Source organism: Ostrea edulis, chromosome 6, assembly GCF_947568905.1.
Source record: "Ostrea edulis chromosome 6, xbOstEdul1.1, whole genome shotgun sequence".
NCBI lineage: Eukaryota > Metazoa > Mollusca > Bivalvia > Ostreida > Ostreidae > Ostrea > Ostrea edulis.
Window position 1 is genome coordinate 82,245,645 of NC_079169.1, and position 20,358 is coordinate 82,266,002.

Here is a 20,358-nt window from a genome sequence, read left to right on the forward strand (position 1 = left end):
AAATTTTCAGAGTTAATACATCTCACTTTGTAGGCATCCAGTTGGGGGTTCAGAATGTCGGCCGTCACTTCCGGTCGTCACCAGAAGTGATAAAATGAATCGAAAAATTAAAGTTGTAGTTGTTGAATCGAAACCTACACCACTTTATCAGGTGTCTTTTGGAGTATTGAAAACCGTTGACCCCACCGGAAGTCGAAACGTCCACTTCCGGTAACTAAGGAAAAACTTTTCAAATTCTCCTTTTTCAATTCCTTAAATCTCGTTCACTAAACAAGTGTTTGACTTGTATTTAACATATATTGTAGACACTATAAATGTTTAAAGTGAAGTCAAATATTTTTTGAAAATTTACTTCCGGTCGGGATATAGGGGTTGGACAAATTCAAACTTTGTTTCTTCAGTTTCTCAACAACGAATATATATAGACGCTTGAAACTTGTAGGGTTGATCAACTAGCATTAGTCCATTGTACACATACTTTCGATTTTTTCATTTGTCACTTCCGCTCTATACCGGAAGTATTTGAAAAAATGACGATTTTCCGATTTCTTCGAGTGATTTCTCAGAGATGGCTGGATAGATTTTCTTGAAATTTTCAGGAATAATGTCTTATGAAATGACTTTGCTGTGGTTATTTTTGTTTTTCAAAAATTCACTTCTGGTAGGAAAATATGGCCGATTTTCTGTTTCTCAAACGAGATTTTTTCCAGCATTTTTCTTGGAAAGGGTAAAAGATAGGTTCATCAAATATTTAGGAATGATCAATCTCTGTAAGCATGCAATAGGGGGTTGAGCATGTCGACCGTCACTTCCTGTCGTCACCGGAAGTGACTGAAATAATCGTAAATTTCAAACTTTTTCTTTTAAATTGAAACCTATACTAGTTTATTAATTCTATTTCAAAGTGTCAAAAGAATATTGACCCCGTCGGTAGTCAAAACGACTACTTCCGGTTTCTTGATAAAATACTTTTTTACTTTTTGTTTCTTTGTCCCCATAAATCTCGCTTATATTTGAAGTGTTTGATATGATTTTCACATGTCTTAAGAATAGTAACAACTTCTAGAGTTTTGACAATTTCGTTTTTCAAAATTGACTTCCGGTCGGTAGTTACCTACTACTTTTTATTTCGTTAGTTTACTTCTTTTTGTTGAGAACTCTTTCAGAGAGAGACGTGAAATTTTCAGGGAATATAGACAGTAAAGAGTCGCTGTCATTTATAGGAAAACACATCTGAATAGTACTTCCGGTCGTCACCGGAAGTTACAAGAAATGAGTAAAAATTTCGATAATACACTTCTCATTTATTGTTAAAGTACATTCTCTGATATATTTGAATGGTTTTCGTAAGATCAGAAAACTCTTTACCGGAAGTGAACAAACAGAAGACCTACTCATTGCTAGTAATGAGTGTCTAGTTATTATTATTATTATTAATTTTCTTTTCCCCTTGATTTCTCAGAGATGGCTGGATGGATTTTCTTGAAAATTTCAGGGATGATCGAGAATAAGAATACCTCGAACGCCTCTTTTCCTTTTTTCAAAATTCACTTCCGGTCGTCAGATATGTCCAATTTCCGGGTTTGTTTTTTTTTAGAAAAAATCTTGTCCGCGGGAGATCTCGGAAACGGTTAAAGATTAAGGCACTAAACTTTCAGGAATGATAGATCATGACAAGTAGGTTTGTAGAATATGGTTAACTCCGTAAGCCGTCACTTCCGGTTGTCACCGGAAGTGATCAAAGAAATCCAAAATTTCAGATTTTTTCTTTTGACTCAAAACGAACATTAGTTTATTGCTTTATTCTTGTTGTTTTGAAATATGTTGATCCTACCGGAAGAAAAAACGGCAACTTCCTGTTTTAAGAGAAAAACTGGAAAAATTGAGTTTTTGACTTTGCCTTAAATTTCGCTTGTATATGGAATATTACAAATGATTTTCTTGTATGTTATAGACATTGCAAATGCCTAGATTAGCGTAAAATATTTTGGTGAAATCTACTTCCGGTCGCGAGATTTGCAGTCTTCAAAATGAGAATTTGTTCAAGCTAATACTCTGCAAATGTGAACGACTGAAGTCTCAAGTTTTCAGCCGTGATAGTCAGTCGTCAGTGTGTTTCCATCATATGAGAATCGTATGTAGCCGTCACTTCCGGTCGTGACAGGAAGCGATATAAAAAATGTTATTTTTTAAAGTTTTTGTTTTGACAGATATTGGGGCTAATATGGATGATGATTAGGTCTTGTTCATGTAAAATATGTCCACCGAAAGTGCCGACCGAAAAACCGGAAGTTTTCTCAAACATGGGTGTTTTTGTCGAAAGTTAAGATTATGATTAGTTGAGAATTATTAAGGTGTTGAATGGAATATTTATTCGATTGGAGCTCTTCGATCTCGACAGGAAGTAGTATAACGGAAGACCTACTCATTACTAGTAATGAGTTTCTAGTTATTATTCTTTTTCTCCGGTACTATTTTGTCCCATAGTGTTCTCAGAAACTGCAAAAGGGATCGATATGAAACTTTCCAGGATAATAGTATAGCGTTTGTAGATGTGCATAACGATAGTCATTTTGTCTGCACGTGCATGCACGCACGCACACGTGCATGCACGCACGCACACGTGCACTGTAATTTTGGTACAAAAAATGGAAAATCAGAATGTTAAAGGGATCGATATGAAACCTAAATAGGATGATAGTATATCATTTGTAGATATGAAAAATAATAGTTATTTTATCGTGCATTACAAAATTTGTACACTAACTTTAGAATCAGTCTAACTTTTTTGTTGTTCATCAAAATTGCTTGATATTCATATCATAGGTAGATATTGAGACCCTTAAGTGATTTGCATGGTCAAAATTACCAATTTGCACGTGGATGCACGTGCACTTCATTTTGATTGGATAATACTAAAACGTCTGTAACTATCTTATTTATGAAGCGAATGAAATGATATTCACAGCAAACGTAGACAATATGTGGATCTATATATTAGTGTAGCAAAACATACCAACGCACATGTGCATGCGCGTGCATCGTTTTTCAAATGTTCAATTTTTAAAGGACGATAACGTTTTTGTTTTTCATCAAATTCTATTGATATTAGTGGTTTAGATGTGTCTTGGTACTCCTTACAAATTGCTGTGGTTAGAATTACTGCTCAGCACGTGCATGCACGTGTACTGAATTCTGATTGGACGATTTCAAAATCGCTATAACTTCCTTATAATTGGTGGAAACGTTATCAAATTCATACTGTGGGTATATGATACAGATGCCTGTTGAACAACATCAACGAAAATGCGGAATCTTGCATGCATGCGCGTGTATGCACGTACACCGCTTTCTTTCATTTCTAGGTACTGAAATGACCATATTGAACGTACTACATGTAATTAAAGGCTAAAATAAAATGCTTTTTTGCTATAGATTTACAAGGACATCACTATTTAATTGGGGGAGGTTTGGGGAACAAATGTAACGGTCCCCGTAACAATCAGAACTAGTTGAATTTGAAATATCCTTAAATTCTGGAGATCAATAAAATGAGTATTGAATTCATACGAAATTTAAATATATGTGAAAAGGACTGTTGCATAAATTAGATTCTTCCAGAGTACCTGAGGCTGGAAGACAACACTGTCTGTTGATTCCCCCTCCACAAAGACCAGTTTTATACTCCCCGTCACACACTTTGTCATTCTCCTGACAAGTACCTCCTTCAGTGATGCATGCTTCATCACCAGCTTAAATGAAAGGAAAAAAACTACATATTCGTTTGATCTCATTAGAATTTTTAAATTATTAACTTTAATTACATTAAGATTTCATAAGTATTTAAATATGTTGAAGTAAATATGTATGTATATTAATGATGCACACACAAGTATTAATATGTTTGATATGTGATAAGAGAGTGAAAATATATGCATTAATGAAATAATTTAAACAATGGGTTTAAATACGACCATGTTTCAACATATTCTGACTAATAATTATGATTTATTCTCTTGATCGTTAACAAGAGGCCCACAGGCATAATCGGTCACCTGAGTATTACATAAAATTCTACCACTCTTATCACTGTCAAGGGTAAAATAATGTTGTATTAAAGATTTTTCACGAGTTCAGATTGACTCCAAACGCAGATAAAGATGATAAAGCTGTTTATTTAAATCATGGAATCATGAACGTGATGAAAGTGGTAAACGTGGTTATCTACAAATATAATGAAATCAACTCACATACGTCCAACCGCGCTCAAAGTTTTAATGTGTAAATAATTTTACTAAATCAAATTATTTTAGTTAAATTGATATATAAAATAGTTTTTATTTAAAATAAAATCTTACCATGCTAGAGAGCTTTGGAAATCTAGAAGATTTGTCAATGAGCTATTTATGTTCAGGTCCGTCTCTTGAGGTGTCGGGATTTTTATTCATAAAAACAGGTGCGTGATGTTAAAGTTAACGCTAGACATGCGCACTCACTCACAGAACTAGAAAAACAAGTCTAACACACTCTTACTCCCCCGGGCATTCCAATAATAGTAGTCGCTATCAAAGGGAATTAACTCTCATACAAGGAATGAATGAATGAACAAATGAATGAACGCACGTGAATTTGTCAATGAAATAAATATCAACTATGATAATGAATAATGACAATGATCAATCTCATAACTCCCATAAGCAATACGAAATAGAGAGTTGGGCAAACACAGACCCCTGGATATACCAGAGGTGTGATCAAGTGTCTAGGAGGAGTAATCATCCCCTGTCGACCGGTTACACCCGCCAAGAATCCTATATTTTGGTCAGATTAATGGAGCCATCCGTGGTCAAAATTCGTGTGCCAAGAACGGTTTAACAATCAGTATGAAACAAGTCAAACATCATTTGACCCAATGATAGGTTCTATTGGCAATCTAGATTGTTTTAACGACCATAGAGTTTACGAAATGCTGATTTTATACGAGATTGTTGAAACCCCTGCACAATCAACTTGTTTGTCAGTAGCCTGCCTTGATTTAAAAACCGATCATACGCAGAACAAGCTCTTGCGTATCGAATCAGTTGAGATATATAAACGCCACATGCAGGTGACAATGGAATATTGCTACATAAAAATGGAAAGATGACGATGGAGAAGCTGAAATCATCCCGTTTATCATAAAGTTGAGTTGTTAGTTTGTCGTTAATATCTATTTTCAATAAAATATCTAAGTATGAAGCAGAAGTGGATGACACTGTGATGGTATTCAAGTTTGTTCTCAAATAAAAAAACCAATGAAGCACACAAATACCTACAATATACATGTACAACGAAACAAAAAACAATATAATGACGCACAAAGCCTCTGGGCACTATATACCAGTTCAAAGGCGCCCAAGACTTTGTGACGTCAAAAGCCCATGAATTGGTAACGTCAAAGGAATATCGCAAAAAATGGATGTGCAAGAACACCTTTTGGGTAGAGGGGGGGCAGAAAATCGACTAATCTTGCTCTTGATTCGATAAAGATAAACTTGTGTTAACCTATCTGACAATGAACATGAGTCCCTCCGTGAGTCCGACCTCTAGCAGCCTCACAGGCGTCCATGAATGATTTCTCTTGTTCTTTATTTTTACCACCGGTAGGCTCTTCGTCCAACTGAAGATCAACTGCTTGTCCCAAATAATGTTTAGACTTATTTGTATGGCAGGCACCCGCAATGGCATTAACCTAAATAACATAATATATATATATATATATATATATATATATATATATATACACCTTATCTTCACCTTACATATATATATTTAATACAAGTCTCTTTTTTGGAAGTAAAATATAATTTTAAAAACTCTAAACACTTTGTAGTAATATTTCGACCGTGTTACCAGTCTTCTTCAGTCGTGTTTATCCCTCATAGCAACGTAACGCACGACTACACACACGAAAGTACTACAGAAAAAAGACGAAGCAGGGTCACCGTGTTCCCTTTGTGGTAGACTATTCTAAAGGGCTTATAAGCCCAATATTCATAAGATTTTTAAAAAACCGTCAATTTTTTTTTGGAAAATTCTGACTGCTTCAAAAACGTTTTTAAAGATATGCCCACAGTGGCTTTTCAAAGAGACAAAAATTCAAAAGACATTCTGAAACACAATTTTCTATTTTTTAGAAAAGAAACGTTTTGCAAGCCATGTGGTGCTAAAAAGTGTACTTTATGTCAATATGTCATTAAAACCAATCAATTTGAGGACTGCAACGGTAACAAATATTATATCAAAAATTGTATCAATTGTAAATCCAGCAATGTAGTTTATGGAGTGTTTTGCAAGAAATGCAACAAAATTGTATATGTGGGAAAAACTGGGTTAATCTTTATACCAAAGGCATGTTTTGAATTTGTCATTTATTGGACGAGAAACTGTTGACCCTGTTGCGATTCATTTCTGTACGGATTATCATAGTATTGTCGATTATTCTGCAATAGGAATTGAAAAACTTTACAAAGATGACATTTATAGTCGCTTTAGAGAAAATTTATGGAAGAAACAATCAAATACTTATGTACCACACGGAATAAACAAAAGGGAACATTTTTGTCTTTAATAATTAATGTCTTGTAAGACTTGTATGCAAAGAACGTGTTATGATAACTGATTATAACAATATTGATGTATTTACGATTAACTACTTACTGTAATATTTCTTGTTTGTATTCACTTAAGCCAGTAGTTGACTGCTTTGTAAACAAACATTTCTAAAATTATGTTTCATTACTAATACCAAATATTTAATTGTACGCATAGTCATATTTTAGGATGTGTCCACGGGATCGGGTGAGTACTGTTCATTTCATTATTGGGCTCTTACCTTTCTCAAATGTTTTTCGCACAATATCAACTTTGACCATTATAATACGAATGTGCTACACGAGCAGATGAAAACAACCCATGGTCTCGCGCGGAAGTGAGCGAAATGAAAGAGACGTATCCGGTAGTTAGTATTTATCGCGAATGCTAGTGCGCAATGTCGGCACTAAACAAACAAAGCGAAGACTTTGAAGGAAAAACTTCTTTATTTCTTTCTTACCGTTATAATAGACCAGTGAAAATGATGTACAACGATTAATCGCATAAATCTCATGAAGAATACAAAACTGAAAGTAGTGCAAACATAGATCCCTGGACACACCAGAAGTGAAATCAGGTAAGTAGGGCTATTCTATGCATGAATGAAATGTAAAACTGTCTTAACTAAATTAGCCTAGTAGTTTCACAATCCCATTACATTGAAATGATAATTGTATTTTCGTCCAACCCTCAACATAAAATCGGAAATTTTTATTCAATATTGACATATGCTTTAAATATAAGACATTGATTTGGGGGAGTGGACACCAACAGGGGGGTGTAGGCTAAAGTGTTAAGATGAAAATGGGAGGCGCGAGGGATGTAATCAAATTTATCAGTTATAGCCTAGCATGTATACCAGAACTAGTAAACGCACAATTGGCTAAAATGAGAGGAATATGGACTTGTATAATTATGTGTATGTTTAATTTACTTGTTCAGAATGCAAAGTTGCAGTATGTATTCACATAGGCATTGCTCTGACATATTAATAGTGCATATTTTGCTCCTTTTTGTTCTTTCTTTTTATTATCATTTTTATAAACACTGCACATTGAAATGTTTTAATAACCAGGTATGCTGTATGCGCAAGAGGGCCCTAATTTGAAAAAAAAATCATATAGCGGATAACATTTATCCGTTATATGTCTATGGAATTCAGAGAAAAATCATACTAATTTCTTTTTTCTTTAAGTGGATTTATACATTATTTGTTTCTCCTAACTACTACTCCATGGCATAAATTGAGGATTCAGTCCCTGGTGTTAAGAGAGTAAGAAATTTTTATTAATGAAAGATAAATATATGCTGAAACCTCTTAAAAGATATATTGTTAGCTCACCTGAGCTGAAAGCTCAATAGAGCTATTTTAATAACCTTTTATCAGTCATCTGTCTGTCGACTTTTCATCTTCTCCAGAACCACTGGGCCAGGAAAGTTCAAATTTACATGACAGCTCTCTGACATAGTGCAGGTTCAATTTTGTTAAAATCATGGCCCTGAGGGTAGGGCGGGACACAGTAGGGGATAAAGATTTTACATACAAGTATATAGGAAAAATCTTTTTAAAAATATATCTTGAGCTATTTAAGCTAGGGCTTTTATGTTTTATAGAATGCTGGACAACTCGCCCCCAAGACAACTCGCCCTCAAGACAACTCGCCCCCTCTTAGGACAACTCGCCCTCTCTCAGGACAAGTCGCCCCCTTCACTTGAGACAACTCGCCCCCTTCTCTTGAGACAACTCGCCCCCAATATTATATATAAATATATTATCATATTTTATTTTTATTTTGTGTGTGTGTGTGTGTGTGTGTGTGTGTGTGTGTGTGTGTTATTTACACTTTTAACCCTATAAAGATACGTCTTTTTATTTCATACTTTAACACGAATAGTAAATTCTGATAGAATTATACACAGGTTTGATTATTGCATTTCAGAAAAAGTTATATTTTTTATAAATCAATTGGCAAGGAAAATTATACTTGCTGATCTTCAGGTAATTGATTAAATGTTTCCAATACTGAGAAAAGTTTGGGGTTTGGGGGTGGGGGTGAGTGGTTTTTTTTTTCGATATAGTATACATAAGTGTAAAGGTGAAGTATGAATATTCTGATACATGTAATTATCTTTTAATGCGTTTCTCAACTAATTCCCGTTGAAAAATAATAAAATTCCCATTTTAGAAATTTTATAACGGCTTTGCTTTACTGATTCTTTTTACGCGGGGTGATTTTTTTACGCTGCTATTTCAAAGTGGAAAGAACTCTGATGATGAGTACCTCATAACGTTTGAAGTAAATTTATAACAACTTGGGAGAAATCAAACAATTAGATTTAACAACAGGCGCAGATTATTAATAATTATAGTACGTCAGCTGTAGACAAAGCTAATACTCTCCCTATACCAAACGCTAACTGGTTTCCGCTGAAATTATATATTTTACATGTAAATAAAAGTGATGATGAACTTACTGAACCCAAACACTGGATTTTCACTAAAATCTTTCGTTTTGCATAAAAAGACACGAAGTTCGGTGTTTACATGTATGTAAACACGTCTTATTGTCTGTGATGTATATACTATCTATAAGAAATTCATCAATATTTTGCTAAAACACCTCTTGGATTTAGACCAAAAATAACGAGCTATAACTGTGTTGGGATGCCAACACAAATGTCTCCGAACACCTCCCCATGTCAGAAATGCTTTTTGATGTGCACTCAGGATCCTCCAAAAACAATAGAAACTAAATTTGGTTGAAATCCGACGGACTTGATTTTTGGCCGCCATTTTGTTCAATGGCGGACATTTTGATACATTTGAAAATAGATTGGAAGGGAATACTGATGCTAAAAATGAACTGTGGATCCTCCATTTACCCCAGAACCTAAATGTTGTAGATATTTTAACACTTTGAAATATTTCGGTATATGGCGGCCATTTTGAAAATGGTGGCTCTAAAAAAAAATTTGATGGTGGAAATAGACTTGGGGTCACCAAATTACCCTAGAAATGGAATTTGAATGAAATCCGACAACCTTGAGTTTTTGACGTTTTTTGGCCGCCATCTTGAAACGGCGGCCATTTTGAAAATTTGAAAATTTGATTGCACCCCTCCTAGTGACCCCCTATCAGCTCACAAAGTTTGAAGTGGATCTGTCGAAGTACTTTCACAAAATCGGTCGGACAAATTTCTCACTAAAGAAGAGGAATAATAAGAATAAGAAGAAAGTAATAATAACGAGCTATAACTGTGTTGGGATGCCAACACAAATGTCTCCGAACAGCTCCCCATGTCCGAAATGGTTATTGATGCCAGACATGCACTCAGGATACTGAAAGAACTCTAGAAACTAAATTTGGCTGAAATCCGACGGACTTGATTTTTGGCCGCCATTTTCTTCAATGGCGGCCATTTTGAAAAATTTGAATATTGATTGGAAGGAAATACTGATGCTAGATATGAATTGTGGACCCTCAATTGACCCCAGAACCCTAATGTTGTAGAGATTTTAACACTTTGAAATATTTCAGTATATGGCGGTCATTTTGAAAATGGCGGCTCAAAAATAATTTTGATGGTGGAAATGGACTCGGGGTCACCAAAATACCCTAAAAATAGAATTTGGTTGAAATCCGACAACCTAGAGTTTTTGACGTTTTTTGGCGGCCATCTTGAAACGGCGGCCATTTTGAAAAGTTGATCGCACCCCTCCTAGTGACCCCCTATCAACTCACAAAGTTTGAAGTGGATCATGGAAGCAAAGGGGCATTAGCTGTGAAAGTGATGGCAACCTTTTTACTCAAAATGTCTCAATGACATAGGAATATATATTAATGTCTAGTAAAAACATTTATTTTGTACAAAAACAAGAGAAACCTAATATAACGACGATAGATTGTCGCTTTTAGTGTACAGAAATACATAAGGAAGAATTATTATCTTGCAAGACAATAATTATTTAATTACCAAAATTCATGTGATATTCATACACATTAATGTGCCTGTTTTGAGGTTTAAAGGTGTTTGAAATAATTAAATACTGGTGTTATTACTGAAATATACATGTATGATATGGAGAAATTTTCATTTAATTCATTTTTGGTAACAAAATGACAGCTAATGCCCCTTTAAGAATAACTATCTTCAATGCACATCATAATAACCTTATTGTTTAGCTTTAAAGAATATTGGCTACAAGGAATCTTGATTATCAATATTAAACATATTTTTAATTTCTCTCAAGGAGTTCCTTATAAACAAACATAAAATTATGATTATAATATACATTGACCCTTGTGTCTTTCAATCTGTTAGATTGTTCCCTTTTATTGCTTTTCTTGAAAGTTGTGTTAAAAGAATTGGTGGTCTTGAAAAAGGTTGTTGTAGTGAACAGCAAAGGTCAACTGCTTTTAAGACGTCTGTGTACCTAGTCACCAAGAGCAAGGATAGAGGTCGTGTGGTTCTGCATTTCACAGGGTCAGTTAAGGGACTAAAAGAATACAGTGTTAATGCCAATTATTTCCATGAATAATGAGAGACATCTCCCATCTCTTGTTAAAGTTTTCTACTTCAAAGATTTTGTGGGAGATGAGAAATACTGTATTTGATGCACAGAGACACAAAATTAAAAGTGGAGCTTGTTGGTCCTTAGTGACATCTTCCTTGCAGTATTTCATATGCCTTATAAAGCTTGCAAACACTAGTGTGGATAGAGCACGTGTACAGATGTTGTGTACACACCACTACCCCTCCACTGTCTACACACACACACACACACACACACACACACACACACACACACACACACACACACATATATATATATATATATATATATATATGTTTTACCACCGTCCCGTTCCAATTTGATATCCTTTACTCTCGGGCGCTTTAAATCAGAGACGGGACACTTTTAATTTTGATAAAGTTGATTTTCCTTTATATTCACATGCATAGTATGACTCAAGTCTCATATACTGACCGACAACCTCCAACCCCTTACGTTACATTGTAGGACGAGTCCGTCCCCTTCATTACATGTATGATGTTGAAGTTTGGAATATAGATTGATTGGTTGATAGATTGATAGATAGATAGATTGATTGATTGATTGATGTTTTCCGCCACACTCAACAATTTTTCAGTTATTTAGAACAGCTGTTATGAATTTTTGGTCCTTTTTTTTTAAATTTTCGTTTGATAATCAAGAATTTTTAGACGATCGTGAGTTATTCTCTGCTCCCCCTCCCCTTTCCCTTCAGAAAAAAAAACACACTATGTGTTTGATGCTCTTAAGATTCTTATGTGCAACAAAAATGAAGTTCAGTAAAATTTTTGGCAACTTTCTTGCATATTGTAATGAAAAAAATAATCTGATATTAGCCTTAGATTGCAAAAATAATATATATGTCTCTGATATAAAGCCTACCAAAATACCGTGTATTGACGGTATGACGTCACAGTTGCAAAAGCGCGGTAAATTATAAAACTGATGTTTAGGAAAAAAATCATGACGTCCACAGCAAAATCTTTACGTGATCAATCATTCAATTTCATGGTGCACGTAGTGGTTCCTTAATGTCGATATCGTTTCCCTTGCCTCTAATAGATTATCAAGTCTTAGATTATCATTTTCTTTCAAATTTCTTCAAATAAATATTCATAAACCGTTATTAATAACGTACTATATTAATCAATGAAAGAGAAGGTAAATAAAGTAAGTAGAATTGTAGAGTCAAATTATTTGATTCAAATAAATGCAATTTCGCTAGAATCAGATAAGAAAACGTCCATTCGTATTCACTTTAAAAAGAATTTGATGCAGGCCTATTTCTTGTCGCTGTAAACGATGTGGATTTTTAAAATTAGAGTTTACGTTAACTAAATTGATCTTTTGACGTTTCTCGCGATCCATATGTGAAGCGACGTTGATAATTGACTTACATTTAGAAATTTGTGCACAGCATATAAAGAAATTTACGTATATATCTGGAGATGGGCATATAGGAGGAGAAGGTAACAATTTACTCAACATCCCAGATCGAAACAAATATATGAACTTGAGGTGTATTACAACCCACCATCTACCCAAATTAAACGAACAAAAATTGCAGTCACCATTATCTATATTCTAAGACACATCAGCGTTTGTCCACAGGTTGCATTTGAGACGTATAATATTAGTACAGTTCATACATGTGGCTTTGCTTTAACACAAAGGGGGGAGGGGGGTCGACAAGCAAAAACGAAGAAAGAAAAAAACCCACACTCACTGTTACTCTTGTTGGCATAAAGCGACTTAGTTTGTTGATTTCATGATATTTTTAAACTACATTTTCCATTGTATGCAAGGTGAAGATAACGAACAGTGATCAATCTCATAACTCCTATAAGCAATACAAAATAGAGAGTTGGGCAAACACGGACCCCTGGACACACCAGAGGTGGGATCAGGTGCCTAGGAGTAAGCATCCCCTGTTGACTGGTCACACCCACCGTGAGCCCTATATCCTGATTCTACATGAAAGGCATATTTGTCTTAAAAAGTGGAAAAGATTGGTACCCAATCCCAAGTTCTATTTGCCGTAAGCATAATTCTTTGTAGTATATGTCATGCTCTGGTGATATTTGTAATTATATGACTCTGGCACCCCATGTAATTATACATTTTCTTACAGAATTGAACAAATTCAATGATTTGCAGCTTTCCAGAAAACATCTTTTTAACATATAAAATCTTTCTGAAATTAAGACCAGTTAGGAAAGCAAGTTAACTTCAAGCAACAATTCATTTCTTATTTTATAAAGACCATTTCTAATTAGACGGTAAAAATTCTTGCAGAAATACATTGAATCTTTCAGCACCACACTGTTTCAGTCTGCTTGTACTTAATTGACTTCATTACTTTTGTATATGTGACAATTTCACTTCAATGTTTATATAAGAAAAAAAAAGAACGTATCGTATGAGTTATATGAATTTGATATGGAATTATTTTTAAGTCCCCTGTAAACTGTCATCCACCACCAAAATACCTCACTGTTTGAACGAATTAAAATTCACACCCTTACAGTGTATGCATAATTGTATTATATAGTAATCAATTTGTTCTTGGTATTTTCAAAGATTCAACAGGAAATAATTCTGAATCATAACTCTTTTGTAGATAAACACTAGCCTTAGAAAAATTTTAATGACTATACAGTGTATATTACATATGTGTATGTAAATATTGCACATGTATTTTGTGTCCTTCAATAAAATTCATAAAATATAATAAAATGAACCCTTATATGGCCCCACCATGTCCTCAAGAACCATGTTTTAAAACCCTATACAACAGTATTCACAGTTTTGTCATTTCTGTTCCTGTTGATCTACTGCAGATTTGAATGACCCATTCTATTTTGCATTTATTTCTCCTTGAAAGGGGTCCAAGATCCCCCTTTAAAAATAAAAATTTATGTGAAAAGTTTACTTTGACCATTTTCCCTACTACAGGTATACCAAGAAAGTCAATAAATATTCTATATGTACGGTATATCATACATATCTATGCATATCCTTTTCATCAAATTTGCCTCCCATGAGGCTTTTTTCCTTCAATATGTACTGTATGAGAACTACAGGTATCTATCAAACACAACTAAATGACACTTTCAGAAAATTTATCATGTTTTATTAGCAAACACTTTATCATTATTACACTATTGATAGCTTCATTGTCATATATATATATATATATATATATATATATGTGTGTGTGTGTGTGTGTGTGTGTGTGTGTGTGTGTGACATTGGAAAGGAATTTTTGTCTCTTTCTCAGCATTCAATCCCTGTATACTTCTTGCACATATTTGGAATTGGCGAATAAAGGCAATTCTTTCATATGGCAGGGACTGAAATGAAGAAATGTATTTGTTACATTCAAATGTTGTTTCGAAAATTCAGACAACTCAAAATTCAATAAATATGTATATATCAATAATGTATCACAGTGCAAAGCGATGACATGTGATACACAAATTTTAAGTTACCTTGTTGCAATAATAAATTCTGATTCTTAAGTATATATTGCTACTCTCACTGTTAATGTTGCAGATATTGGCATGCATGGACATTCCTCAGAATTAAAGATTTACCTTCAAAAATCAACAATCATGATTTTTGTTTACTGTTCTCATTTTAAATTAAACATTTCTATGTATAAAAGACAAGTACTAGTACCTCATTCCAATTCGTTTAATTCAAACTGGTGGAAATCCTTCACATTTTGTAATTCCTCGTCGTTGGTTACCCATGGATGCTTCCCATAAATTATCTCCTTTGTCAGATTGTGGAAGCTGGTGCGGACTCAAAATCATGGTTTGCGATTGCGATGATGCAATTCCTACAAAAATATAAATCATGTCTTATTTATATGCTCATAGTTTAGACATTTCTGATCCAATTTAAATAAAGCTGTGTGGTTCAGTGGTGTAAACCTGCATTAATACAAATTTGATCTGTTCACAGGTTTATCATTATTACACTATTGATAGCCTCATTATAGTGTGTGTGTGTGTGTGTGTGTGTGTGTGTGTGTGTGTGTGTGTGTGCGTGCGTGTGTGACATTGGAAAGGAATTTTTTTATGTTGAGTTCTCTGTATGTTATCTTTGGGTCAAGTCATAATATAAATTGCCACATTTATTTATCATTGAAATTATTTCATTACTACATTAGTCATAGACTTTACATCACACTTACAAAAATGTCTTACATTGGTTTTAGCCGAATTTCCATTGGTTGATTTTAACTGCACAAATATGTAATGATTTATATTTATTACAACATGGATTTTCAATGACATTAGTGATGACATTTCTGTGGTGAGAGTATATTTATCATTTTCTCTGTATGTTAACTTTTGGTCCTGTCATAATATAAATTCCCACATTATCTATCATTGAAATTATTTCATTACTACATTAGTCGTAGACCTTATATCTCACTTACAATTTATCTTAATTAATACTGGATTATTACTTTAATTTTAAAAAATGTCAGGTGTTGAACTGATATCTATATTAGACATGTGTTTTAATTAAGTTACACTACATATGGATTTGTTCTCTTTGGATTTTCTTTTTTGAGCCACTAGTTATTTGTATTGGTGTGTAAACACAAGGTGTGAATCTAGGAAGGTGTACAAAGTTATATGTATGATTTAATCTAGACCATATCATGGTCATTGATACTCATATGACTTTTTAAAATCCTGTACCAGATCTATATGTTCATCATCTTCAACAGCATGACACTGGGAGCAAGCATGACACAATTAATATCTATTTGAAAAATAATTTTTGAAAGTGCACCTCCACAATGTTAATTTGGGGGAGGGGGTGGGAGAGGAGGCACTTCTCTTTAAAAGATTTGTTTGCATAGATCAACAGATGTATTGATATAATTCTGAAATATCTATAACCAAATTAATGCGATAAAGATCTAGTGATTGATATTAGCGATTCCTCAAGCACTTTCATTTTAGAAACAATTTCAAGATAGTTATAAAAACGAAATTAGGCTTTTAAAAAAATCTTCGATAGTCAATCTTTAATCTGTGCCTGTAGTATTTCACTGAAGATATACGTACACTTAAACTTTATCAACATGTCTATGACACTACGGACAGTTGACGGACTTTTCAAAAGATACGAGATCTCTGAGAAAATCCGAGTCACTAACCTGGTTGTTTGAATGTTGTCGCTTTTTCTGGACAACCTATCCATCAGTAAAGAAGTTCCTGGCGTATCTTGTCTTTCCTGGTTGGATTCCCTCTCAAATATGACAACAATACGCAGAAATGTGACCCTGATACGATAAAATCTTCCTCCTGTTTCCACAGATGCCTCGGCATCATCATCACTACGTCGATGACACTCCGTTCAAAATCATAGTCCAATGTCAAGGCCAGTAGTGTCAATTTTTAATCAGTCTAAACGTTACACAAAGTGTAGAAGAATTTATTTCTACTAATTCTGGAATAATTAAACCCTACGTGGCCACCCTATCTGCTATTTTAGAAAACCGAATCACACGCGTATAGTAACTTGCGTTTTTCTGCAGAAGTTTTGAAAGCCTGTTTTAGTGTCATTATTCGTAGGGGAAAGTAGTCCCGGGGATTTGACACTGTACGGAGTTTGAGATAAACACGACTGAAGAAGACCGGTAACACGGTCGAAGTCAATCGGATCACACGCTCGTCCTTTTCCGTAATCGGCAAAAGACTCGGACGTGAATCGGCGCAAGAATTGCATCAAACCGATTCATTTCTTTGCCGGAAGCGCGCATTTGGAAGAGGTTAAAAGACCAGAATCGAATCCCTGTATAATGTGTTAATTACATTTTCACCACAGATTCAGTTTTGGTATCATTAATGTCTTATTCACTCTAATACATACACATATAAGTGGAAATTCATAGTGGTAGAATACTAGATGCATTTGAAAGCTCGCGTTTCATTTTGTAACGTACGAGTGTGACGTCATATTTGCATTCGTGTACACATGGCTGCAGAATCTGATGGAGCCGTTCCACATTAGAGGTTCATTTGCGATTGGGTCGAAATATTTCTACAAAGTGTTTAGAGTTTATATATATATATCACAGAAATAGTAATTCACTCTTAAATGAACATAACTGCCCTAAGTGAAGAAATATTTAATATAAAGCACAGGAAATATCACTTATTTGGATACCCACTTCCGCCTCTACGCGGGGTTGAACTCACGACCTGCGAAACGAAATTTCCTAGCACCATGTAACCAGCGAGCCAGACCGCTCGACCATCTAGGCAAGTCAAAAACCTTGCTTTCGATGACGATGGAATTCTCGCCACGCTGTCACACGCTACACGGTCATTGAAATTGGGAATTGGGATACAGTTACTTAATGTCCATTTAAGAGTATCATACAAGATACACGTTGCATTTGAAATATTATATATATCGTGTTTTTAATTCATAGGTATTGCCACGCGATACAAGTACCTGAAAAGTGTAATTGGTTCCAAGATCATAAATAAACTGAAGTATGCTGGCAGTCAAGCAAACAACGCCTCCTGGGGATATACCTTCCTCACAAGGGTAACTGTAATGAAAGGCGATGATAAACAACAGTGTTCAATCTCACAACTCCCACAAAAATTACAAAATAAAGAGTTAACAAACACGGACCCCTCGACACACCAGATCAGGTGCCTAGTAGGAGTAAGCGTCCCCTGTCGTTCACATTCGCACTTAGCCCTATATCTTGATCAGGTAAACAGAGTAATATGTAGTCAAAATCAATGTGCCAAGAACGGACTAACAATCGGTATGAAACACGTCAGACACACAGCAAGGTTAAGGTGTCCTGCGTAAAGTTAAACCAAACATCATGCAATGTACCTCGGTGCACTTCACACTATATGACGTCACAATATAAAAGTACATCACGACGTACAGGTCTATAGTTTTCTTTGATAATTTATAAGTCTACTATTCCTATATATAGTATGTGCACGAAAGAATGTAAAGTAATCTTTAAATTACTTTGTGACTTTGAAATCGCCCCCGATGTGCATAGTCATTTGGAATAAAGAAAACCAACGCATGTACATATCGACTCGGCACAGGTGAAAGATGACGATATTTTATTTCGAGCAAGACATATTCCTAAAGGTGACTAGTTGCAGATTTAGGATTTTGATACGGAAGGTAGAATATTTTGCATCGTTTAGATACGATTTGGATGTGAATGTGGAAAATGCCCAACATTTGAGTTAAGATTATGGAAAATGCTATATTTGAGAGGATATTGTATCGATCCATATCACTTTTTAAATTTACCATTTCAATGTCAACATATCAAGCCCAAGCTGCAAATGATTTGAGTGCATCTTTCACATGTGCCGAGGTGATAAACAACTAAAAGTCTAGCGGATAAAAACTACGTACTTGTAGTTAAGCGAAGGATTTTCTCACGTGATACGATGTTTGTTTATGTATTGACAAACGATTTTTACTTTTAAAAATTCGACGTTTGGAAGAATTTTACTTTTATACGAATATGCTGTTATTACTTGTTATTTTACTCGGGACATCTTAAAGTTCATAAGAGACGGTTTTTAACAATACTTTTCTCTCTCCATAATTATAAACTTTGTTTCACAGACTCCTCAAAAATGCTTTTTAAGATTAATAACGATATTAACTCGAAGAAATCGAAGTGCAAAGGTAGTCGGAATAGAAAATCGTTACCCGATTATCGTTCCTTATTTCCTGAATTTGTGACGTCATAAGAGACCACACTCAGATTTGCGAATCAAAACAAAAGCACATCCATAGACGATTTATTCACAGCTGGAGAAGTTTTTGAATGGGGAACCATAGTTCGTTACACAAGGATATAACTTTGAACTCATTATTAATGCAAATACCAGCCACATCGACGATTTTTCTTCAGAGGACGAACAAGATCGATCAAGGTCCTATTTATTCCAAATCGGTTGAAATAATACTGACTGGTTAATGATAAATGTATGATAATTTCAGAGTACATTCTCTGATGACAATAAAAGAAATATAGATAGTTATTACTTCCGCTTTTTTCAACCCCATGCAGACAAGCAGTATCCGTTGTTGTTTTTTCCAAAAGTTGAAGTAATTGAAGGTTGACTGACAGAAAAGGTTGGCACCCCCTCATCCCCCTTTGGTTTCATGTGCCCAAGTTCCACCCTGACTCGGATATATTCTATAGCCAGATCGGAATTTCCTTTGCACAAATCGCGAGCGCCGCATTTTGAATTCATTTTCATAGAATTTTTCCAAGAATCGTGTGCACCTATTTTAGTTTAAGAGGTGAATTATATAATAATAAATATAAATGTCTACTTAACATTCTTTTACAATAAAATTTGCGACATTAAGGCCTATTTGAAGAATAATTTAATTAATTTTTTGTTTTAAATTTTGCCCCCAATAAGGTAACCAACGTGCAAATTAGTGCTTCATTTAAAAAAATCATCACCCAACTCTTGCATGACGGTAAAAATCGGTTTATTTCATCTGATATAAAAACTTGTAGTTTCATGATCGCTCCACCATTTGCTTTGAACATTCTTTTTAAACAGAAAAGAGGGGGGGGGGGTGTCTGATAATGCAACTTTCAACTTACACATGTGTAAAGTTAGACATATTCATCTTCAATTTATTTACTTATCTACAGAGAAAAATATTCTGATCAGAAGAGCTTCACATGACTATTTCAGAGTCAAATTTCATTTCAAAACAAATCAGATCATGTTCAGATACTAAATTATGAATATCTGTACTACCGTCATTATACAGTCAACGTTTAGTTTTGTAGGATTTTCTCGTCTTCGCCGTGCTTGCAGTTGGTCTGTAGTCGAAAATAGTTAGAACTGCATCTTCTTGAAGATTTAATTTCATAAATCCATTAGTTTTTGCCAAAGTAGAGTGTATACAATAACGAAACTGATCCTCATCAACCCCCGTAATCATGTAAAATGATTGTGAAACAACTTCGAGTTCTGTGTTCTCGGTGTAGATTTCACACCCAAGTCTTTCTGAACGTTGGATCATTTAGACAAAAGTATATAGAATTACCCGATTTGCTACATTACAGTTGAATGTAAGCACATTGAACATTTTGACGGCTAAAACCCGCAGTTA

General features: G+C 34.6%; 1 protein-coding gene across 1 annotated transcript in view; it reads right to left on the minus strand.

The window, feature by feature from the left end:
* The window catches only part of LOC125646260 (uncharacterized), a 140,368-nt gene that overhangs the window by 12,791 nt on the left and 107,219 nt on the right, over positions 1-20,358 (minus strand). The window contains exons 15-17 of the mRNA XM_056140983.1: positions 17,674-17,773; positions 5,545-5,731; positions 3,627-3,752 (exon numbers count right to left, since the gene is read on the minus strand). Of these exons, the coding sequence (XP_055996958.1) occupies positions 3,627-3,752; positions 5,545-5,731; positions 17,674-17,773 (413 nt within the window). The remainder of the gene's footprint in view (positions 1-3,626; positions 3,753-5,544; positions 5,732-17,673; positions 17,774-20,358) is intronic.